This window comes from Myotis brandtii, unplaced genomic scaffold, assembly GCF_000412655.1.
Source record: "Myotis brandtii unplaced genomic scaffold, ASM41265v1 scaffold53, whole genome shotgun sequence".
NCBI lineage: Eukaryota > Metazoa > Chordata > Mammalia > Chiroptera > Vespertilionidae > Myotis > Myotis brandtii.
This window is the reverse complement of record NW_005369942.1, coordinates 7,266,883-7,291,622: the sequence shown is the minus strand read 5'-3', so window position 1 is coordinate 7,291,622 and position 24,740 is coordinate 7,266,883. Positions and strand designations below refer to the sequence as shown.

The following is a 24,740-nucleotide window of genomic DNA, read 5'->3' as shown; positions in this document are numbered from 1 at the left end:
ACCACGGGGCATGCGGCTTGACCCTCTCCCAAGTTGGGCCGCTGGCACCCGGGACTGCCGGGCGGGTCGCTTGTCCCTCTCCTGGACTGCAGGTGCAGCCACTAGTGCCCGGGACCGCTGGACATGCTGCTTGTCCCTCTCCTGGGCCATGGGTACAGGCTCAGCCGCTGGTGCCCAAGACTGTGGGGTGGGCAGCTTGTCCCTCTCCCAGGCTACAGTCTGGCTGGTCCCCATTCCTCTCTCACGAGTTCATTTGTGCCTGGCTGATCCCCATTCCTCTCTCCCCAGTGTTGAGTGTCAGAGCTGTGACAGTGTCATGAGGGTGTGACGACCATTTTCATATTAGCTCTTTAATATGTAGGATTTTTTATTGATTTCAGAGAGGAAGGAAGAGGGAGGGAGAATTAGAAACATCAATGATGAGAGAGAATCACTGATAGGCTGTCTCCTGCACACCCCCTACTGGGGATGAAGCCCATTACCTGGGCATGTGCCCTTGACTGGAATCGAACCTGGGACTGCAGGCCGACACTTTATCCACTGAGCCAAACTGACTAGGGCTAAAATTAACAGTGATTTCTTAATATAGAATACTTAGTTTTCAAATTTCCTCATTCATCATGTTTTTAAAAAATCATATCCATGTAAGTTCCAAACAATGTAATAGGTTGATATGGCTCTTTTAGTCTGTAGGTTCATATTATTGTTTTTCCTTGCAATTTATTGTTGAAGAAATGGGATTGTTTATACTGTAGAATTTTTTTCACATTCTGGATTTTACGGATTACATCCTAATGGGTTCATTTAACCTGTTTTCTGGTCCTGAATTTTCAATAAGTATTATTTTGCTACAAAGGCTTGATCATATTGAGAGTTAAATTTTTGCATTTGATATATATGTTTAAAATCTTTTGTTTTCGTTGATCTATACTTTATTTTTCCTAGTTGTACTATTTTCAGTTCTAATCTTTAATATTTTTGCTTGGTTTGGGTTTATTTTGCTACTCCTTTTCTAGTTTCTTAAAGCAGAAGCTTAGATAATTGATTTGAGAACTTCTTTCCTATTATAAGCAATTAATACTATACATTTTAAGCATTGTTTAGGTGTATTACACCAATTTTGATATGAAGAAGGAAATTTATATTATTGCTATGAGACTTTTCTACTTAGGTATTTAATCATACATATTTTTCTTTAAGCACTCTTAACTGCATTTTACAAATTTGATATGTTATATTTTAATTTTTCTTTTCTTCAAAGTATTCTCATTTCTCTTGAAACTTCCTTTTTGATCCATGGATTATTTACGAATGTATTAATTTTTGAGTGATTGGAAATTTTCCTTACTTTCTGTTATCCATCTTACTGATACATTAGTTATTTTTCTCCAGTTGCTTTCAAGAATTTTAAGTTTTAAGGATTTAGAGTGTAATGTGTCTGGGCTATTATATCTTCAAAAAACTTTTTATCTCTGCACTCTTTCTCTCTCCTAGACTTTATGACTGGAAAAGCAAAAATTTTGCTGAGTTCTGCTTCAGTGGCATTTTATTTATTAAAAAAATAAAGTGGCAGTTGTCATGTGGCATCTTTTCTTTTTCTTTTTTTTTCTTCTTTAGAGAGAGGAAGAGAGAGGGGGAGAGAGAGAGAAAAATCGATGTGAGAGTGAAACACCAATTGGCTGCTTCCTGCACACCCCTTACCAGGGATGTAGCCTGCAACCCCAGCATGTGGCCTGACCAGGAATTGAACCAGAGATCTCTTGGTACATGGGATGACGCTTAACCAATGGAGCCACCCTGCAGGGCATGTAGCATTTTAATTATCAGCCTTCGGTGAACATAAACAGCATAAAATAATGTTCTGTTTTTATAAAGGCAATTTCTGTCCATTAAGACAATGAGTACTATGGGCAAGCTTCACATGGTCCAGGTATGTAGCTGTGAACTGATTTGATTTTGTAACAATAAATTTTGGAAAATCTTACGTATAGATTAGCTAGCACACCCCTTAGTGCACTAGTTCCTAAACTTTATCAAGTATCAGAGTCACTAGTAAAACTTGTTAAAACAAATTAAAGGGCTCTGTATCCAGTGTTTCTTGTTTATGCATTTCTAGCAAGTTCCCAGGCCATCCTGATACCACTGGTTGGGAATACACTTTGAAAATCAGTGCTTTAGCCTAGTCCTCTGAAATATCAGTCTTCTCTGATAAACTTTTAGCAGAAACTGTGTGGTATACAATCACAATTGAGGTTCCTTGAAGAGCAGATGGTCTAATTTTTTGTTTTTCTACAGCTTTTTTAAGGCATCATTTACATACCATAAAATTAACCCACATTAAGTATATAGTTTGATGCTTTTCAGTAAATTTGTATAGTTGTACACCAGCACCACCATTCAGTTTTAGTACAAGTCTATCATGCTAAAAAGTTCCCTGTGATAATTTGCAATTAATTTCAACACACAGCTTCATTCTGAAGTAACCAGTGATCCGTTTTCTGTCTGTATGTTTTGTACTTCCTAGAAATTTTATTTAACTGGAATCATTCAGTTATATTTTTTAGGTTAATTCATGTAACATCTATCAGTACTTTGCTCCTTTTTTATTGCTAAGTAGTATTCTGTAGTATGGACAGATACATTTTGTTTATCCAGTTGATGAATATTTGGATGTTTTCCAGAAAGTTTTGGCTGTTACGAAAAATGCTATTTGGACATTTATGTGCAAGAGATGGCCCATGATTTTGATTAAAAAGAAGTTCTAATATCTAGATGATATTTATGTCACTTGAGGCTTATAGATGATTAAAAATTTTTAATATATTCTTGTTCCTTAATCACTTATATTTATAGCAATAAAATGTTTATCTATAGATATTTTTTGTACCTGTTACTATCTTAACTACTTTTTAAATATTATATATTTTTATTGATTTCAGAGAGGAAGGGAGAGGGAGGGAGGGAGGGAGGGAGAGAGAGAGAGAGAGAGAGAGAGAGAGAAACATCAATGATGAGAATCATTGATTGGCTGCCTCCTGCATGCCCCCTATTGGGGATTGAACCCGCAACCTGGGCATGTGCCCTGATTGGAATTAAACTATGACCTGCTGGTTCATAGGTAGATGCTCAACTACTGAGCCACACAGACTGAACTGAAATATATCTTTTTCAAATCAGTTGTTTGAATCAGGACCAAACAAGGTGTACTTATTGCATTTGATTAATAGGACCATTAAGTTACTCTTAATCTATAAATATTCGTCTTTTGTTTTTCTGTGCCAGTGATTTGTCAAAGAAACTGGTTAATTTGTCATGGATTTCTTATGATTCACTTGATTGTATCTTCATATCATTTAATATGTTTATTTATTTCCTCTGTTTCTTAGGAATTGGTATTTAGATATAGAGGACTTAGTATATTCAGGGTTTTTATTTCTGGTGGCTAGACTGTTTCTTAGGCACAGTTGTTTACTTCTATTACATCATACAATGTCTTTCAGGCTCACTTTTACTGGTTTTTTGATTGATTTGATCATTAGGTTTACATGTTACCAGCCTGATTCATCATATAGTTTCCCTTCAACTTGTTTTTTTGTGGTTTTTTTTTTTGTCAGTTTTAGGCACACAGCAAAATTAAAAGGAAGGCACAAAAATTTCCTATGTACTCCAAGCCCCCAAGTTGGCATAGCCATCACCCATCTGGTGAAGGATGTTGCTTCCACATAGCAGCATTCTACATCAGAGTAGTATACTGGTTATAATTGATGAACCTACATTGACACATCATAATCAACCAAAGTCCATCATTTACATTAGAGTTTACCTGTGATGTTGTACATTCTATAGGTTTGGACAAATTTATGATAAAGTGTATCCATTATTATATTACTAGAGGCCTGGTGCATGAATTTGTACATGGGTAGGGTGTGGCGGGTCCGCCCCGATCGGGGCCATTTGGGCTGGGCTGGCCAGGGGGAGGGGACGCGGAAGTTTGGCTGGCCGGCCCCACCCCCGATAGGGGTGGTAGGACCAATTGGGGGTGAGGCTGGCTGAGGGGAGGGGCCGTGGGCGGTTGGCAGGGTGGCCCTGCCCCTGCCCCCTGGTCAAACTACCAGTCGAACTCCAGGTTGAGGAGACAATTTGCATATTATCCTTTTATTATATAGGATTACACTTAGTATTTTCATTGCTGTAGAAATCACTCAAAATCTATCTACACTAATAAAAGAGAAACATGCAAATTGGTGTCGCTCTGCTACGCCCACCAGCCAATCAGGATGAGTATGCAAATTAATCCAACAAAGATGGCGGTTAGTTTGCATATGCAGGCACAGAGCAAAGACTGAAGGCTCTGGCCCCAGCGAAGACTTAAGATTGAAGACTGAAGATGACTGAAGACTGAAAAAGCTTGGCTTCTCCGCTGCGGCTGGAGCGGAGAAGCCTCGAGGCTGGCCTTCTCTGCTGTGGCCGGAGCGAAGGGGAAGGAAGGCCTATTGCACAAATCTCTTTGTGCAATGGGCCTCTAGTAGTTTACATAAGTTTCATTCTTGGTGTTGTATGTCCCTAGGGCAGGGGTGGGCAAACTTTTTGACTCGAGGGCCACAATGGGTTCTTAAACTGGACCGGAGGGCCAGAACAAAAGCATGGATGGAGTGTTTGTGTGAACTAATATAAATTCAAAGTAAACATCATTACATAAAAGGATACGGTCTTTTTTTTTTTAGTTTTATTAATTTCAAACGGGCCGGATCCGGCCCGCGGGCCGTAGTTTGCCCACGGCTGCCCTAGGGTATTATATAATGAAATATATCTACCATATAATTATACAAAATAGTTTAACTGCCCTAGAAATCCTCTCTGTTTTGTCTATTCATCCCTCTCCCCCACCCCACTGGCAATCACAGATCTTTTTACTGTTCATAGTTTCCCATTCCAGAATGTTGGATAGTTGGAACCATACAGTATGTAGCCTTTACAGATTCTTTACAGATTGGATTCTTACACTTAGTAATATGCAGTAAAGTTCCTCCATGCCTTGTCATGGCTTGATAGCTCGTTTGTTTTTAGCACTGCATAACATTCCACTGTCTGGATGTACCACAATTTATTTGCCCATTACTTCCTGAAGGATGTCTTGGTTGCTTCCAAGTTTGGGCAATTATAAATAGAGCTGCTATAAACATCCATGTGCTGGTTTTTGTGTGAACATAAGTTTTAAACTCCTTTGGGTAAGTACTAAGAAGGGCAATTACTAGATTATATAATAACTAGAGGCCCAATGCACAAAATTTGTGCAAGGGTAGGGTCCCTAGGCCTGGCCAGCGATCAGGACCAATCTGCGGGGCGACCAGGGGGCCCCTGCTGGCACCCACCTTGGCTGGCCTGGGGCCTGTGGGCTGGGGGCAGCTCCTGCTTTGAGTGTCTGCCCCCTGGTGTTAAGTGGGCATCATAGCAACCGGTCGTTCTGCCGTTCAGTTGATTTGCATATTAGGCTTAGTGTGCATATTAGGATAGTATGTATAGGTTTAGATACCACCAAACTATCTTCCATGCTGGATGTACTGTTTTGCATTCCCACCACCAATGAATGAGAGACAGTTCCTATTGCTACACATCCTCTGCAGCATTTGGTGATGTCAGTGTTCTGAATTTTGGCCATTCTAATAGGTGTGTTGTGGTATCTCATGTTAATTCATATTTCTCTGATGACATATGATGTGGAGCATCTTTTTATTTGCTTATTTGCAATCTGTACATCTTTAAGATACCTGTTTAGATCTTTGACTCATGTTTTTTTTTTTTAAATAAACTTTTTATTGTGATAGTATTACAGATATCTCCCCTTTTCCCTCCCTTTACCTCCATCCTCCCAGTCCCCTCCCCCCCACCCCCGGCCATGTCTTCACCAGCCTATTGCTGGTGTCCATGGGCCATGCCTGTAAGTATATAAGTTCTCTGGTTTATCTATTCTTGTCCCCCCAACCCCACATCGAGGTATGTCAGTCTGTTCTGTGCCTCGATGCTTTGGGTCTTATTTTGTTGGTCAATTAATTCTGCTCATTAGATTCCACAAATAAGTGAGATCATGTTATATTTTTGTCTTTCTCAGGTTGGCTTATTTCACTTAGCATAATATTTTCCAGGTCTGCCCATGCTGTCCCAAAGGGTAAGAGTTCCCTCTTTTTTACAGCTGCATAGTATTCTATTGTATAAATGTCCCACAGTTTTTTTTTTATCAATCCATCTACTGATGGGGGCACTTGGGCTGTTTCCAAATCTTAGCTATTGTAAATAACGCTGGGAACATAGGGGTGCATATATTCTTTTTTATTGGAATTTTGGGGTTTTTAGGATGTATTCCCAGAAGTGGGATCACTGGGTCAAGGGAAGGAAGTTCCATTTTTAAATTTTTGAGGAAATTCCATACTGTTTTCCATAGTGGCTGCACCAGTCTGCATTCCTACCAACAGTGAAACTAGTCTTCCTTTTTCTTCACATCCTCACCAGCATTTGTTGTTTTCTTGTTGAGTTTTAAGAGTTCTTATTTTATTTTGAATAGCAGTCCTTTATCAGCTATGTCTTTGCAAATACTTTCTCTCAGTCTGTGGATTGTTTTCTCATTCTCTTAACAGTCTCATTTGCAGAGCATACATTTTTAATTTTAATGAAGTCCACCTTATCAATTATTTCTTTCATGGCTTATGTCTTCAGTGTTGAATTTCCCTTCTGTGTTTTACCAACTGGTTTTATACAGTCATTGATGAATATTCCCTAGATTTTATATTTCATTAAAGTTGCAATATACCGTAGGTCCTTGAATAATGTCATTTCATTGAACATCATTTGTTAAAATGTTGATAAGATACCATAGGAACTTAACTCTTTGTCTATATAAATGAGCCTGTGGTAAAGTCGTTTTTGTTATATGTTGTTTCGATTAAAGTCACAGAACCTATTGATGATGTTAAATGCAGATTTACAGTAGCCTTTTTTTAAAAAAAATTCCTTCTGTATTTCTTCAGTTCTTTTTTTTCTATTTTTGATTTATTTATTTATTGTCGTTACTATTTTTTTATTGCTCAAAATATTACAACAAGTAGTACATTTGTCTCCTTTTCCCCCTCCCTTGACCTTCCCCCAGTCTCCCCTACCCCCCAGTGTCTTGTGTCCATTGATTATGCTTATTTGTATGCATACAAGCCCTTTGGTTGATCTCTTACCCCTTACCTTCAGTTCTTGAAAGAATACTCTTATCAATTTTTTGGTTACCCTGATACTCAATTTTTACAGGAAAGGAAGGGTAAATACTTGTTTCTTTCTTTTTTATTCAATGTATCAATTTTCTGAATGAGTTGGTGTCCCAGCAACCTACAAATATGATTAAGTTGTAAAGTGCCATTATGAACTTATAGAGCTTATTTATTTGATATGTTTAATTCATTTCAGTCATTATTATTAGTGGTCAGATCACTTAAGTTTTCTGTTGTGTCCTCATGACCTAAGCTAGTCTTTTCTTTTTTTAAAAAAATATGTTTTTATTTTATTTCAGAGAGAGCAAGGGAGAGGGAGAGGGAGAGATAGAAACATCAATTATGAGAGAGAATCATTGATCGGCTGCTTCCTACATGCCTCCTATTGGGGATCAAGCCCGCCACCCAGGCATGTACCCTGACTGGGAATCTCGAACCATGACCTCCTGGTTCATGATCAATGCTCAACCACTGAGCCATACTAGCTGGGCAGTATTTTCTTTATTAACCTCATTGCTGTCTTGCTCCAGATTTTCCAGGCTCATGTTATGCTTTGCTCCAGACTTTATTTCTTCTAGCAGACCAAGTCAGTAGGAAATGGAATTTAAAGACTATAGTCTGGTTTCTGGGAAACTTTCTGTTTCTGGGTTGTTATTGCTCCTAGATCTTCTACAAAGGCACTGATTTTTACATATATTTCAGTATAAGATCATAATGTCATCCTTGAGATTATATTTTTGGAATAAGGAAAAACAGCATTAATACAATTCTGTTAAGTTGATCATTTGGTGGGGATATACTTTTTCTAAATGCTATTATAGGCACTCGTGCACTAATAAAAGATTGTGGCCCTTACTTTTAGGGAAGCACTGAGACAGCCTTAGCATCTAATAGGATGATCTATAAGAAAATAAATTTTAATTTAATAAATGAAACAATAAATGGATAAAATGCAGAGATGACAAAAGCAGGAAAGTCTGGTAACAGTACAGAAAGTGGATTGGGAGGGGAGATGGCAAGACAGGGAGACAAGCTAATAGAGTGGGTAAGTTCACTTTTGAGTTTACAAACTTGTGTCTAGAATAGTGGGCACTCAATATTTGAATGAACAAAAGATTTTTGTGTGAATCTAAAGAAGTCTGAAGAAAAATCATATAGAAATGGAGCTTACATTTTTAAAAATTGATATTTAGAGAGTGGAAGGGGGAGAGAGAAACAGGGATGTGAAAGAGAAACATCGATCAGTTGCCTCCTGCACATGCTCAGACCAGGGATCAAACCTGCAACCTGGTATGTGCCCTGACCAGCAATCAAACCCACCACCTTTTGGTGTAAGGGTCGATGCTCTAATCCAGTGATGGCGAACCTATGACATGCGTGTCCGAGGTGACACGCGAACTCATTTTTTTGGTTGATTTTTCTTTGTTAAATGGCATTTAAATATATAAAATAAATATCAAAAATATAAGTCTTTGTTTTACTATGGTTGCAAATATCAAAAAATTTCTATATGTGACACGGCACCAGAGTTAAGTTAGGGTTTTTCAAAATGCTGACACACCGAGCTCAAAAGGTTCGCCATCACTGCTCTAATCAATTGAGCATCTCTGGCGAAGGCTGGAGCTGACACTTAAAAAACTTTAGATAGATAGATAGATAGATAGATAGATAGATAGATAGATAGATAGATGATAGATGTATTTTATTGATTTCAGAGTGAGATTAATGATGAGAGAGAATCATTGATTGGTTTCCTCCTGCATGCCCTACATTGGGGATTGAGCCCGCAACCCAAGTATGTTCTCTGACGAGGAATCGAACTGTGACCTCCTGTTCATGGGTCGACGTTCAGCCACTGAACCACACCAGCGGGCTGGAGCTTACACTTTTGACATTACTACTTAATTCATGTGCTTGCTTACTTAGTATTTTGCTATAGAATTTTCACAAACTAATTAGTGAAACAAATGAATAGAAAAATAGTCAAAGGATGTGAATGGAAAGTTCACAAAAGGGGAACTCGGAGTAATAACTATGCATATGAAAATATGCTCAACTTCACTAGTAACCAAGGAAATACAAATACCATTTAAATCTCATGAGATGGAAAAATACTTAAAAATCTGAACAAAACCCAGTCTTGACCAGGGTGTGAAATTGGTGGGGTTATAAATTGATGAAGCCACTATACAAAGCAGCTTGCAGTCAGTATTTAAGTAAGTCAGTAGATGCATGTGCCATTTGACTTAGCATTTCCATTTCAGATATGAACACTAGAAATATGCTCATACCTGTACTAGAAGACATGTTCTTTAACCGTCAGTGCAGAAGTATTGATTATACCCAAAATAACCCCCAAAAAACCCCAACTAGAAATAACATAAATGTGGATGTTCAGGAGAATGAATACATTTTGATATGTTTGTATAACAGCATAATATTCTGCAGTCATATGAATAAACCAGAGCTATGCAAATATGACTATTCAAGTCACAAACAAAATATTGACTGGAAAAGCTTTCAAAATGATACATATAGTATGATGTCACTTATATAAAGTTAATTATGGAAAATAATATTATTACATGTATAATAATTGATAAAAATCTTAAACTTAAGACTCTGGTTATCTCTGAGGAGGAAAAGTAAAATGTGATTAGGGAAGGTGGGCTCCAGGCTGTTTTTCTTTAATTAAAAAAAAAAAAAGAAAAGAAAAAGATACAGCAAAATTAAAATTTAGAAAAGCTAGGTAATTTGTAAACAAGTGATTTTTTAAACTTTTATTCTTATATATTTGAACTGTTTCCAATGAAGAAATCCTTTGAGAGTAGAGAATTTCAGAATTACCCTTTTTCTCAAAGTAAAATATTTTTCTAGCATCCAAATATTATTAGTAGCTTTTTATTTTGCTGATTTGACTGATGAATTAGCTCAGAAACTGTTTGTTGTTTCAGAAATATCTTCAACAACAGTCTGTTCACTGCCAACAGCAGTTCCAGAATCTTCTAGAATTTATCCTGCAAGGATACCCAAAACACCCCGAACACCCAGGTTACAAGATCCAAACAAAACACCAAGATTTTATCCTGTGGTTAAAGAATCAAAAGCCCTTGATATAAAGGTACTCAAAACAACCAGGAATATAAAGCCTACATTCTGTATCCTTTAACATTACAAAATGAGACTTTGTAGTTTATATCACATTTAAAAATGTGTATTTTAGCTTGTAAGAATTCGTTAAAAATGCTGTTTTACTATAGTGATATTTTCTTAGGTTAAGGAATAACTACTGTACAGTGGGTAGTATAATAAAAGATGATCATAAGGTATAATGGAAAATTATGCTAAGTTGTATTTCCTTTCATCCTTAGTTTGAAGTCTAGCCAAGGGCCTTATTTGTTAAGTTTTGTAACTTGTATGTGATAGTTTGAGTTTTGTGACTTCATATGATTTCATAATGTGTCATCCACAGTATGAAAATGTTTGAGTTGGTTTACAGTCAGAGGGGTTTAATTTACTTGAGAAGTTCATACTAGTGAAAGTTATTGCAATGTTTGACTTTTCTTTAGAGTCCAAGAAAGAGAAAAACAAGACATAGTACAAATCCCCCTCTGGAGTGTCATGTTGGTTGGGTAATGGATTCCAGAGATCATGGGCCAAGAACACCCTCTGTCAGGTACTCTATTTGTCAAACATTGTTTTCTTCTTGATTTTAAGTTTGTTGAAAACAGTAATTAATTAGATACTTGAAAATAACTTACAAATTAATACTAGCAAATTATAGAACAATGAAAATACTAAAGAGAAACCAAAGAAGGAGAAATAATTGCTCTTGGATGATCTTATCTTTTTTCCTAATCTTTTTCTGGAAATTTTGATTGATGTATATCCAAGTTTACTAATTCTTTCCTCAGCTGTGTCCTGTCCAGCCTGTCAAAGTAATTCTTTATTTCTGATATCTGTGTCATCTACAGTTTTTTCACTAATCTTTGACTTCCTCACAAGATGGAGGCTCCTGGGCCTACCTGTACCCGTGACTTTGCCTTCTATTTTACTGCAGGGCTTCTTTATCTCTGCTTTCCCTTGTCTCTCACTGCTCCTTCTTTTGAAAGTTCTTTCTTTCTGGCTCTTTGTGATGTGTATAAGCCATGGTATAGTTCAGTGATGGCGAACCTTTTGAGCTCGGTGTGTCAGCATTTTGAGAAACCCTAACTTAACTCCGGTGCTGTGTCACATATAGAAATTTTTTGATATTTGCAACCATAGTAAAACAAAGACTTATATTTTTGATATTTATTTTATATATTTAAATGCCATTTAACAAAGAAAAATCAACCAAAAAAATGAGTTTGCATGTCACCTCGGACACGCGTGTCATAGGTTCTCCATCACTGGTATAGTTATTGTAGTGCAATTATTTAATGCTGGCTAATGCTTACTACATTCTTTCAGCAGTGCCCCAGGCACTGTGCTAAATGTTTTACAGGCATTATTTAAATTTTTGTATGTGTCTTCTTCAGATAGTAAATTCAGGGATGGCAGAACCTCAGTGCCTGGCATAGGTAGTACTCAGTAAAAGACCAGGTGAATGAAACTACTTCTCCCACTTCAAGGCAGATATGACCTTGTGTGAACAAATGGTGTTGAATATAGAACTACTTTGTATAACTTTAATTTTCCCAGGGTTTATTAGGTTTGCCTGGGGGATGTCATGAGAAACTTGCTGGGCATGGACAATTAGTATTGATCTTGATGGATGAGTAAGATTTTAACAGGCCAAGGTGGGAAATAGGTAGAGGATTTAGAAGGGAGGAAATAACGAAGTTACTAGAAATATAAAAATATATCGCGGTGTAGCACATCACTTATATGCACCTGGAGCCTAAGATATGAGAATACCATAATGGGATTTTATGGGAAATGATTCTTGTAAAAATTATGTCAAGGTTTGGTAAGGCCCTTTTGAATATCCTGTTGAGAAAATTGGACTTATTCTGTAGGTAATGGGTTTTGAGCAGCAAAAGTGATGCGATTTAGTTAAATGCTTTTCAAACTTTTTGGCCTAAGGACCTTTTTAGACTTGAAAAAATGATTGGACCTCAAAGAGCTTTTGTTTTGGGAGTTATATAATTTACTGAATTAAAAAGTAAAACTGAAAAAATATAAATATTCATTTTAAAATAACAATAATAAACTCATTATAAGTTAATATAATTTAATTGTAATTTGTTGATTTTGTTGAAGTAGAGGAATAAAATTCAGGAAAGGGAGGAATATTTTTTAGCCTTTTCAGATAATTTGAAGATATTCTTGTTTGATATTATACCAAAGCTGAATGGGTGGTAATTTTTTAAAAAAATTTAGTTGCAGTGTGGAATATGAAACCATATCAATGACCTTTTCATACCAGTGAATTTTAAAAATATATATTTTTATTGATTTCAGAGAGAGAAAGGATGAAGGAGAGAGGGATGGAGACATCAATGAGAGAGAATCATTGATTGGCTGCCTCTTTCACGCCCCCTACTGGGGATCAAGCCTGCAACTTGGGCATGTGCCCTTGACTGGAGTTGAACCGGGGACCCTTCAGTCTGTAGACTGACGCTATATCCACTGAGCCAAACCAGCTAGGGCATCTGTTTTAACATTTAAAGCTTCCAGGGGAAGCTTATCTGGTAAATTGTGGTTAATGTTGGTCAGTGTCAGCCTTTGATATGGTAGCAGCTACCTATCTCCCACCTCCCAGCTCTGTGAACAGACTGGAAGATGGCTACCCACTTTATGGTCTGGCTTGCTGGAGTTCTGTGTTCTGACTGCTAACTGCCTCTGATCAACAAGGTGCAGCCACAGAGTCTGGTGTCCATTGTTTCATTGCCCTCTGTCTGAATGTCCTATTTTGGGGGCATTCAAAAAACAACCGCTCATAGAGGGCAACGTAGAAAACTACCACACATGCTCAAGGATCGATGCAGGCTCAGAAAAATCCTCAGAAGACTTTAAGTTTTTATCCCAGGCTTCTCTCCAGCATAGAAACACCCTGTAACAATAAAACAAACAAACAAAAACAAAACTGGCAAAGCCTTGGGAAGAGGGAGAATCTGATTGCTAGAATTACTACATTATAAGGGTCATGTATATTTTACCACTCACAGAGACTTGTACACACAGACTCATAAAAAAGTCACCACTAATTTCATTAGAAAAGTCTTTAGGTATTAGTGGAAACTGTCAAACTCATGGGGACAAATACAAGGTTTCCAAAATTTTAATTTTTGCATGAGAGCTCAAATTTTTCCTTGATATTACAGACTAATTTTGTTCATTTTCAAGGAAATGTCTTACACAAAACAAAATCTGAATAACCATATTTTATTGGTTATTCTAATTAAAAATGGTATTCTATGAAAAAGTCACTTAGTTCAGCTTACAACTTTATCACACACATGCTTTGACTTAAGACATTTCTCTTTGAGCTATAACAAGTATGCTATAGATTAGGTAACTTAAACTACAAATCTTCATTTCTCTCAGTTCCAAGGTCAAGGTGCCAACAGATCCAGTGTCTGGTGAGGGACCACTTGCAGTTTTCAGATGGCCATCTTGTATCTTTACATGATGGAGAGCAGAGAGAGAGAAGAAGCAAGCCCTCTCATGTCTCTTCTTACAAGAAGGGCAAATCCCACTCCTAAGAGCTGTACCCTAATGACTTAATTACTTCTTAATACCATCACGTTGGGGGCTAGGAATGAAATAGACATTTAGTCCATTGACTTTGATTTGTCACAAAAGTGCTTTTTGCTTCCTCCCATCCCATATTTTTCTAATTGTGATAAAAAAACATAACATAAAATTTATTGTCTCAACTATTTTTAAGTGTACTGTTCAGTAGTGATAAGTATAGTCATTTGGTTGTAAAACATCTCCAGAACTTTCTCATTTTGCTAAAGAAAGTTTCTGCTCCATTTTGTCACACACAATAGGACATATACTCAAGGGTTGAGATTTCATGAAAAATTTTTTTTTGCTTCATCAAGGACATCAGAAATTGCAAGTGCATAGCAATAAATAATACAAGCACTAGAAAATGAAATTTGGTGCCACTGTCTCAGTTTGCATCAGTAATTATATACACCATTGCTTTAGTATTATCAGTATGAATGTTAACACGGTAAATTTAGCAAATACGATTTTAGTTTTGACCTTGCAGAATTCCTGGGATCCCTTTAAGCATCCACAGACCACAGATTGAGAACCAACAATATAGAACAATGTCTTAGGAAGATAACTTTGGTGGCAAAATAGAGGGAGGGAGATGGAAAAACAAAGATAACAGTTAGTTTCATTGAAAGCGTCAGAAAGTATAAATTTGAATAATGGAGTGCAAAAAAAAAAAAGATGGATTTAGGAAATATTTCAGAAGTGGAATTGATTTACAAAATTGCAGGTATGTGAAATTATTGCCTTTATGCTAGATTTTATTCATTATTTTCACTTACTCAATTTACATCATTAGCCTAATTACTCAAGAAAATTGAAAAATTTTCTACTACCATAAAAAATTATCTAAACTAAATAATGGATCTGGAAGAGGAATAAGCTAGCTATTCAGTTATCTGCTTCTAGTTATTATTTTAGGTTCAGAATTTATGACTTTTTAAATCAACTTCTGAATTTACCTGTGTGTTGAGCATAAATTCTATGTCATTTGTTTAGGAGCGTTTTGGGGACTAATGTCTTTTCCATTGCTCATATTCTCAGTAGTGAACCAGTAGTGCAAATCAGTTTAAACACTTGGTTCTTGATATTTTAGTTTGAAGGCTTTCCCCCCCTCCTCAAACAGCAGTTCAAATGCTTCACCTTCAGAAGGTTCCCAACTCATAGGAAGTTATGGATGTACTCCTCACTCATTCCCGAAGTTCCAGCATCCTTCTCATGAACTTTTGAAGGAAAATGGCTTTACCCAGCAAGTGTACCACAAATATCATCGAAGATGCCTAAGTGGTAAGACACTTGTCTTTTACATAGCTATATTTAAAATTAAAATGTAATTCTAAAAATTTCAAATTGTGACATTTAATATTAGGTTAAGATATTCTTTTATTTGTTTTACTTATAGTTACCTTAAGTAAATATGTTTATATATATTCTTATTCATGTATTTTGTAGCTTAGACACATCCTATATAATAAAAGCCTAATATGCTAAGTGTCCAGTTGGCCATTCAACCAATCAAAGTATAATATGCTAATGATACGCTAAAGCCACTCAACCGCTCACTATGACGTGCACTGACCACCAGGGGGCAGACAGTCGACCAGTCGCTATGACGTGCACTGATCACTAGGGGGCAAATGCTCTGACTGGTAGGTTAGCTTACTGCTGAGGCTTGGCCAATTGGGACTGAGCAAGACGGGCCGGACACACCCTGGAGCCCTCCCTCGGTCCCTCCCCAGCTGGCCAACCTCCTGCGTCCCTCCCCAGCCCTGATTGTGCACAGGTGGGCTCCCTCGGCCTGGCCTCCACCCTCTCGCAATCTGGGACCCCTCAGGGGATGTCGGAGAGCTGGTTTTGGCCCGATCCTGCAGGCCAGGCCAAGGGACCCCACTGGTGTACAAATTTGTGCACCAGGCCTCTAGTTAAGAAATAAAGTTTTAAAAAAAAAAAGTTTACCATATTCTTGTTACTTTTGACAAATGCTTAAATTTATTTAGAGGAAACCCAAATACGTTTTGAGGATTAATATGTTTCAGCTTTCTTTAAGTTATGTAAAACATCTGTTGTTTTGCTTTCAGTAAGTATCTTTACTTTAAAAATGTTTTATTATTTTAACTTTTTCCAGACAGAAAGCGCTTGGGAGTTGGCCAGTCCCAAGAAATGAATACTCTCTTTCGTTTCTGGTCCTTTTTCCTCAGAGACCACTTCAATAAAAAAATGTACGAGGAATTTAAACAACTTGCTTGGGAAGATGCAAAAGAAAATTACAGGTCCAATATTTTTTTGTATTTTTACACTTGGAGAGATTTTTTAAAAATAAAAACTAGGACTCAAAAGTAGCCCAGTTTTGAACTGTGAAAGTATCCTGCATAACTGGAGGGAGGCTGTTCTAGTGTCTATTGCTGCACACCAAAGTACCCTCAAACTCAGATGCTTAAAACAACATTTATTAATCCACAGTTTCTATGGGTCAGGACCCCAGGAACAGCTTAGCTGGGTTGTTCTTGTTCTGTTCTCTTAGGAAATTGCAGTTGAAGTGTTGGATAGGGCGACAGACTTGACTGGCTGGAGGATCCTCTTCAAGCTCACTCACATGGCTATGGGCAGGAGGCTTTAGTTCTTGACCATACAGGCCTCTGCTTAGGGTATCTCACGACATGACTCAGAGCTGGTGAACCACAAAAGAGGGAGAACTTCTAAGAGGGAAGCCTCAGTGTCATGTATAATCTATACTTGAAAGTGACATACTATCACTTCTGCCATATTGTGTCATTCATAGACCCACCCTGATACAGTGTGGGAGGGCATTGTACAAGGTTGTGAATACCAGGAGGTGGGATCATTTGGGACCATTTTAGGAATGGCATAAAGGCCAAATGACATTTGAAAGATTTCTCTCTCTCTTGTCCCCACTATTACAGACTTCCCTTGCCATGTGCATATATGTTCCCAAATTAATATGTGCTTGAGCCAAGAAAAACTAAGACCTCTCATGATATGACCTGATTTACCTGTCCAATCTCATTTTTCCTGCAGTTAGTGCTCCAGACAGCAGTGGTACTGAACTATGTGTTCTCTGAGTGAACCAAGCTCTCTAGCATCCAAATTGTCTTTAGATATCCTTACCTGTTTGTTCTTTTCTTTCTCCCTCTGCTTTGCTAACTCGTTCTTTTTGTCCAGTTAAACCTTGCTTTTTTTTTTTTGAGGAAATGTTCAAGGGGAATTTTGAGAGTGCCTATAAGGCTGAGTTGAGAACAGACCAAGAGAGTGAGAAAGAACACGGAGTGGACTACTACAAGCTATTTATTCCTGGGTAAAGGGAGGAAGAAGTAGTGATGGAAAGAAGAAAAAAGATAATTTTCCTCTCAATATTTTCTAAATTTACCTCTCTTCAAGGTCTAAAAATGGGTTCCTCTTGTAAATCTCAAATAAAAATATATTGTTAGCCCTAGTAGCTGGTTTGGCTCAGTGGATAGAGCAATGGCCTACAGACCAAAGTACCGGGTTTGATTCTGGTCAAGGGCACATGCCTGGGGTTGCGGGCTCGATCCCCAGTAGGGGGCGTGCAGGAGGCAGCCAATCAGTGATTCTCTCTCATCATTTATGTTTCTCTCTCTCTCTCCCTCTCCCTTTTTCTCTGAAATCAGTAAAAAAAAAAAAAAAAAAAGATTGTGATCTTCAAGAGGGAAAAATTTGCTGCAAGAAAATTTTTTTAGAAAACATTACATTTGCACTGACTTGTAAAAATAAAGCCCATTTAATTTGCATCTAGAATCCTTATCTTGGTAAGGAATGACAGGCACATGTCATTGCTAGCTAGTTTACCAGATTTGACATAAAAGGCAAACTTGGCCATTTCTGATCTCGATGTTCTCATTCACAGTGTGGTTTGTAACCCGTTGAAGAATTGAGAAATCAATTTAGTGATTCTGACTTGCTTAAAAATAAAGTGTAGAAAATACAGTACGACTGCATTGAACATAGTAAGATTAAATTGTCTCATAATTCATACATACGTAGAAATTTAAGAGTACTTTGAAAAACTTATATGTGCTTTTATGTACACACACAGTGTATATGAGGTATGAGTGTTGTATTGACTTGTTCACAAATTAAAATATTTTTCTTACTATTAAACTCAGAAAAGTTTGAAAGCCATGCTTATAATTAATTTCAGCATATTTTGCTATTTAATAAGCAAACAATTTTTCTGCAGGACTTTCTAATACTTTTCTGATTCCATTCCTACCCAAGTCTAGGTTGGGAGTTCCTTTTCTGTGTATGTTTCTAATAGCTTTTCAACATCTTTTATAATTTTGGGTCTGTTTCTTCAGTGTTCATGACTAGACTGGATTAGCTATTTCTTAGGAAGTAGAGCATAATAGTTCAGCACTGGGAGGCTTTGAAATGAGACATAGTTTTGAGTTCTAGCCCATTAATTTATTGTGACTGTGGCAAATTATAATCCCCCCAAGCTTTAGGTTAGTTATAAAGTTGGGGAAATTATGGTAGATACCCTTGTAAGGTTATTGTGAAGATTAAACAAAACACCATGTAAAGGGCTTAACATATTACCTGATACATAGCAAGTGCTCAATGAGTGGTCATTATTATTAGGAAGAAGATTTTTACTAAATATATCCATTGACAATAAGTAACATTAAGATGGTTTCAAGAAGGAGGGAGAGAAATAACATTTATTACATATCTTTAATGTGCCAGCCATGGTCTAAGTGCTTTACAATTAGTATCTCATCTATTCTTAAAAAGTAGGATATTTTTATCCCTACTTACAGGGATATAGTTATAAGCCTAGAATTCAAATATAGTTTTTTCTGGTTCTTAAAACCTGAAAAAACATTCTTCCACCTGAGTGGAAGGGAACAGGAGAGACACACAGAGAGAAACATCGATGTGAGAGAGACCCATCGATTGGTTGCCTCCTGCACATGCCCCGACCAGGGCTAGGGATTGAGCCTGCAACTCAGGTACCTGCCCTTGACCAGAATCAAACCCAGGACCCTTTAGTCTGTGGGCCAATATTCCACTGAGCCAAACCGGCTAGCGCTCCAATTCTCTAGGTACTTCAAAGAGGAAAACAAGGACATTTGTTTTCTGATTTATTTAGTGATTAAAATTCTTTTAGCAAAATGTCCTTTATGAAATGTACTTTATCGAATGGGTCAACAACACCTAAGGTTTAGAGCATAAGAGTATGGTCTTTATCTCTCTAGAGTAAAGATTATGTTCAAGAATATTTAATACCATGCACAAACACACCATTATAAACCTTGGTTTAGGAAAAATCTGAAACATTCCCAATTTATCATTAAATCTTTTGACTAGTTCCTTAGCAATTCCAGGGAGAGATCTTTTGTCAGTCCAAAGAAGTTATATTCTCATTGTCCAAGGGTTCCTCTCATTCTCCATGTTCCCAGTGTACCTCCAGGAGTGCTATGGCTGAGTCAACAAAAACAGCAAAGCCAACTATGGATTACTAGTTACTACTTCAACTAAACATCTGCATGCTAAACATTTAAAACATTTTTTGTTTGTTTGGGGTTATTTGTGCCATATTTGCTTGTATCAGTGCTGTTAAATATGAGATATTGATATTGTCATGGCAAAAAAATTATGAGTATTTTATTTCTTTTTCACAGGTATGGATTAGAATGTCTTTTCAGGTTTTATAGTTATGGACTGGAAAAAAAATTCAGACAAGAAATTTTTAAGGATTTCCAAGAAGAAACCAAAAAAGACTACGAATCTGGTAACAAAACAAAAACTAACTTATTCTGTTTGTTCATTGTAAACCTGAGTATCAATGAATAGGGAATTCATAACTTTGTCTTCAAAGCAGACCACTTAAGATCTTCAGGCCCCTAGTGTGGTGCTTGATGAAGGATGGGGCACCATAAGGAGTAAGACCTTTCCTGTGAGGAGTTGTATTTGTCATTATTCACTTGACAAATGTGGCTACTCACTGATATTCTGTTACATAAGAATTCTGTGTAGCATCAGTGGATGTGCCTGGAATGGTGGGGCAGCACAGTGGGTAACAGCACAGGGCCTGGGTGAGGTCCGACTCCCATTTCCACTGCTTATTAGCTATGTGATCTTGGGCAAGTTACTTAACCTTGTTAATTTCAGCTTATTCACCAGTAATATATACAAAAGCAACTATATTCCAGGGTTGTATATGCTTCAGATTAGTTTAATATGTAATAAACCACTGTATATAGTAAATGCTCGATGTTAGCTGCCTTTATTCATTAAAATGTCTTATTCTCAAGACTTAAGTAATGTGTGTATTGGAAGGTAAATGGTTTATTGCTGGTAGGATTATGTTCAATATGAATCATTTTTTTAAAATTCTATATAATTTATTATGTATATTCTTTTCTGTTATTAGGTCAATTGTATGGATTAGAAAAGTTTTGGGCTTATCTAAAATATTCTCAATCTAAGACACAGTCTATTGACCCAAAACTTCAGGAATACCTCTGTAGCTTTAAGAGGTTAGAAGACTTCCGCGTTGATGTAAGTTTTAAGTCCTTTCCTCTGTATTACTAATTTTATTTTTTAACTTTTTATTTTGAAAATTTAATTTTCCAGTTTTGAAATCAAACTTTAAAGCAGGTACAAAAATAGTAGAGAATTCCCATATACTCTTTTACCTAGAATTCCCAAATGTTAACATCTTACATAACTTCAGTGCAATTGTCAGTTCACTTCAATTTTAATATGTTCCTATAATTAAATTATAGATTTAGTAACTTTTATGTGGATATGTTGCAAATTTCTCACTTAGCAGCTTGAAATTTTTTCACCTTTTATATACTTTTATAGTTTTTGTAACATATGCTGATGTAACATGAATCTAGGGTTCCCTGCATAATAAAATTAGGCGAGAATGTTAGGTGCATCTGTAGAGATAATAGGGTAGGTTTTAAACAATGTGATTTTAAAAGAGAAAGGAAAGCATTAGAAAAAGAATGGGATGAACATAAAAAGATAAAGAAAAAGGATGAAGAAGAAGACAGAGAAATCAGAAAAGATAAAGAAGCATCAGGACGTATAAAATAGAGATGAAAGGAAGGCTAGGTTCATCGCTACTTAGTACTGTAATATGTCTTGAAATTTTGTATCTAAATGGATTAGATCAGTAGTCACCAACCATGCGGACCTCACAGACCACCAGTGGTCTGCAAACCACTGGTTGGTGACCGCAGCTCCAAAGGTTTTCTTAAACCAGTGGTCAACAACCTTTTGGACCTCATAGACCACTAGTTGGCGACTGCTGGGTTAGATGGCCCAGGGATGGAGTTAATGGAATGAAGAGCTGTGTTTCTAGAGTGGCCTAACCAGTTCTGTCACGGAGACATCCCTGCTATCTTTATAATAGTGACTTTTGTCCTTTCTGAATTGAAGCTAAGAATTCAGGCCTCCACTTTCAAATACAATAGAATATTGGTGGAGGAGATTATGATCTTAACTTGTCTTCAAATGAAAATATTTGGTTGTGTGTCATTGTGGGCTCTAAAATCTTGGTCACTGGAAAGGCCTAAAAGACTGATTTTAAAAAATGCAGGATACCTTTCTTCTACCTGCCTCTCTGTCCTTGCTGTCTGAAGGGGTTGGATATTTATGTTTGAAAGTGTTTAAATGTAGTACTATCAATAATGCTCTCCAGTCCTTATCCTAGAAATTTGAGATAAACCTTCAAACTTGCTGAAGGTGTTTGACTTGGTATCTCTTTTTCCCCCCTTTGCTTCCATTTGTCTGTTTGTTAAACATTGCCATTTAAGCAAGCCTAGGATAGGAGGTTATGGCTGAGGAAGGGACTAAAGTTATAAATGCTTAACATTTGATAGAGGTTGAATAAAGATGGAAAATAACCCTTGTGAAACATTTTCTTGAAGCAAGGAACCCAAGCTTACACTTATTACCTGCTGTGTAGTTCAAGCCCTAAAACATAAGAGATGCTTGATAAACATGTGTTCAGTGAAAGAATGAAAAAATACTAGCAAGATGATTTAGTTGGAAGGACATTCAAGTTAATACCTTAAATTGCTGTTAAGTTTTTTGTATACTAATAAAATCTGCTGAAGCACAAACAGTTTCCTCTTTGTTGGAAAAGTCTGGCCTTAGATTTTAAATGGAGGAAAAATAGTATAATCGTTACTGTGTTGTCTTTCATAATTTGCAGCCCCCCATTAGTGAGGAATTTGGAAGAAAACGACATTCATCTACTTCTGGTTCAGAGAGTGATCATCATAGACTTCCATCTAATTCCTCCACAAAGTCACCAAATGCTGCTAAGCCTGCATCTGCCAGTCAACTTCAGGTTCCAATACATTCTCCCAGAAGGAATATGTCACAGGAGTCCAGTGACAATTCACACCAGAACAGTGCCGCCTCAGTCTCCACAAATGGTGAAATGTCTGAGAAGTAGATGCTTATGAAAGTTGCTTGCCCTTGAAATCAACATTTACATCAATATTTATTTGGGAAAACCTTCTGATGTTTAATTGTGATGATCAGAAAAAAGAAGAAGGAAGAAAAGTGGTACCATTTTTTTTCCATAGCAAGATAAATTCTAAAAATGTTTTCCCTGACTTCATGAACAGGATAGTTTTGGTGATCTATTATAGAGATCCTCTAGTAATGAATAGGTCTCAGTATTTCTTTTTCAAGGCCATTGTTTACAAGAACAGCATTCCTTAAAATATATTCAAAAACAACACAAGGAATGCCTAACATTTCAGGTCATACTTCTTAAAGAAGATATAGTATGTTGTATTCATCTATAGAGCTTTCTTAAAGAATCTAATTACCCCACTATCAACTCATATTTGAAATTAAAAACAAAGGAAGATTACGTAAATATTTTTTAATTCAGAAAAAGAATATGAAATGATACATTTGCTTTTAGATGTGTAAAGAAAACCTTGTTTTTTTGTTTTTGTTTTAACAAAAGTAGAAATATATTGCAGTTATATTAAAGCATACGCACTTTGGATGCAAGATTTTCCTTTTTCCCCTGTGAGTTTAACCTCATGATTTTTATAGTTACTGTTGTGTTGGTGTGGAGTATTGTAAATTGGCATTAGCTGGTTACATATTAGGAGTGATTTACTTTTTGTGATTCTACATAAACCTGCAAAAGCAATTGAAAAGTAATGAAAACTGGGTTGGAATGTTGTCCTAAATTAATTAAATCTTGCACTGTTTTGAATGCATCAGCTCTTTGTACATCTGCAGCTGGGTATATCACAAACAGATTATCTTTAATTTAAAAGGAGCACTTAGATTTCCTTTTTGTTTCTTTTAGTTTTTTATGCTCGTGTTTTCAAGAGTTATAGTACATTGATTTCTAATTTTTATTGCTATTGCAACTGATGTAAATGATAGTTTCAGTTTTTGTGGGACTTAAAAAATAAAGCACTTTCTAAGTTATTTGAATTGATTTTTCATTACTTTTGTTTAGCTGTAATATTCAAACATTGTTATTAGAAGACCATTATATTTTGTGAATAAAGTTTCAGTTATAAACATATTCATTTTTATTTAGCACATATTTTCTTTTTTTAATTATTAAATTTTTATTTTTTCAGATTATTACATTGGTTCTTTTTTATCTTTTCTTTAAAGTTTCATTTTATTTTCTCTTCATTTTATTTTGGGATTAGTGTTCTACCTTCAATTTTCATTGTCCTTTAGCATCATTTTACTCAATCTCAATTTTACCTTTATGCCAACACTCTCTTCCTCACTTTTCCCCTTTTGTTGTCCTGTTTCTCTTACCCTATTCCTGCTTTAGACTTTCCCTATTCCTTCTTTTTACTCCCTGTTAAAAATTCATCCAATTTATATATCTAATTTCCAATCCCCTGTTCCAAGTCCTTACACACTCCTCTCTTCTCTTTCTTCACTATCCAAATTTTTTCTCCCTCCCCTTTTGTTTGTTTGTTTGTTTTTGTTAGTTTTTTGTTGTTTTATTTTGTCTTTTTTTGTTTTCTCTTTTCTTTTGCCCTTCTTTCTCTCTGTCCTATTGTTATTATTTGTTTGATTGTTGATTAGATTGTTTTTTTGTTTGTGTGATTGTTTCTCTTTTTTTTTCTTCTGTTTTCCTCTCCTCCCTTGTTATTAGTTGTTGTTTGTAGTTTGCATTCATCTCTGGTGTTTGTTGTTTGCATTTTTTTTTGGAGTAGTTGTTGTTCTGTTGGAGTTTAGTCCCCATATAAATAGTTTTTCCTCCTTCATTTTTTATTCTCTTTTTTTATCCCCTAATTCTCTTTTCTCTGGTAGTCACCTTAATTTAGGGTTATTAGTATTGTGAATACATTTGTGTTCAGTGCCTTGTTGTGTTGTATTTTGTGCCTTTAAGTCAACACAGAAGAGAGAGAGCTACATTACCAGACATCCGTAGAGAAGAGATCATGGGGACACAAAGAAACAGCCCGCATACAAAAAAAAAGGGCCATCACCAGAAAAGAAAGTAAATGAAATGGAGGCAAGCACTATGTCAGAGAAAGAATTCAAAGAAATTGTCATAAGGTCGCTGAAAAGGTTGGAAGACAAATCCAACAATATGTGTAAGAACCAAGAGGAAATGAAGAAGAACCAAGAAGAAATGAAAAATGACATCACTGCAATAAAGAACAAAATAGAAAGCATTAACAATAGAATAGGAGAAGCAGAGGACCACATCAGTGAGCTAGAAGACAAGATAGGAAAAAATACCCAAGCAGAGCAGCAACTAGAAAAAACACA

At 36.4% G+C, this 24,740-nt stretch overlaps 1 protein-coding gene across 11 annotated transcripts in view; it reads left to right on the top strand.

Annotated features, from left to right (window-relative positions):
• Positions 1–23,521, top strand: part of LARP1B (La ribonucleoprotein domain family, member 1B) — a 91,175-nt gene extending 67,654 nt beyond the window's left edge. For 5 of the 11 annotated variants that reach the window (XM_014548985.1, XM_014548986.1, XM_014548978.1 and 2 more), the window contains 8 exons: positions 6,110–6,166; positions 10,205–10,371; positions 10,820–10,926; positions 15,061–15,251; positions 16,090–16,234; positions 19,625–19,734; positions 20,377–20,504; positions 22,174–23,521. In XM_014548985.1, coding sequence (XP_014404471.1) covers positions 6,110–6,166; positions 10,205–10,371; positions 10,820–10,926; positions 15,061–15,251; positions 16,090–16,234; positions 19,625–19,734; positions 20,377–20,504; positions 22,174–22,419 — 1,151 coding nt within the window. In that variant the 3' untranslated portion in view covers positions 22,420–23,521. Of the gene's footprint in view, positions 1–6,109; positions 6,167–10,204; positions 10,372–10,819; positions 10,927–15,060; positions 15,252–16,089; positions 16,235–19,624; positions 19,735–20,376; positions 20,505–22,173 lie in introns of those variants that run through there. The other 6 variants (XM_014548982.1, XM_014548981.1, XM_014548984.1 and 3 more) reach the window with 6 other exon arrangements.
• Positions 23,522–24,740: the final 1,219 nt, after the last annotated feature.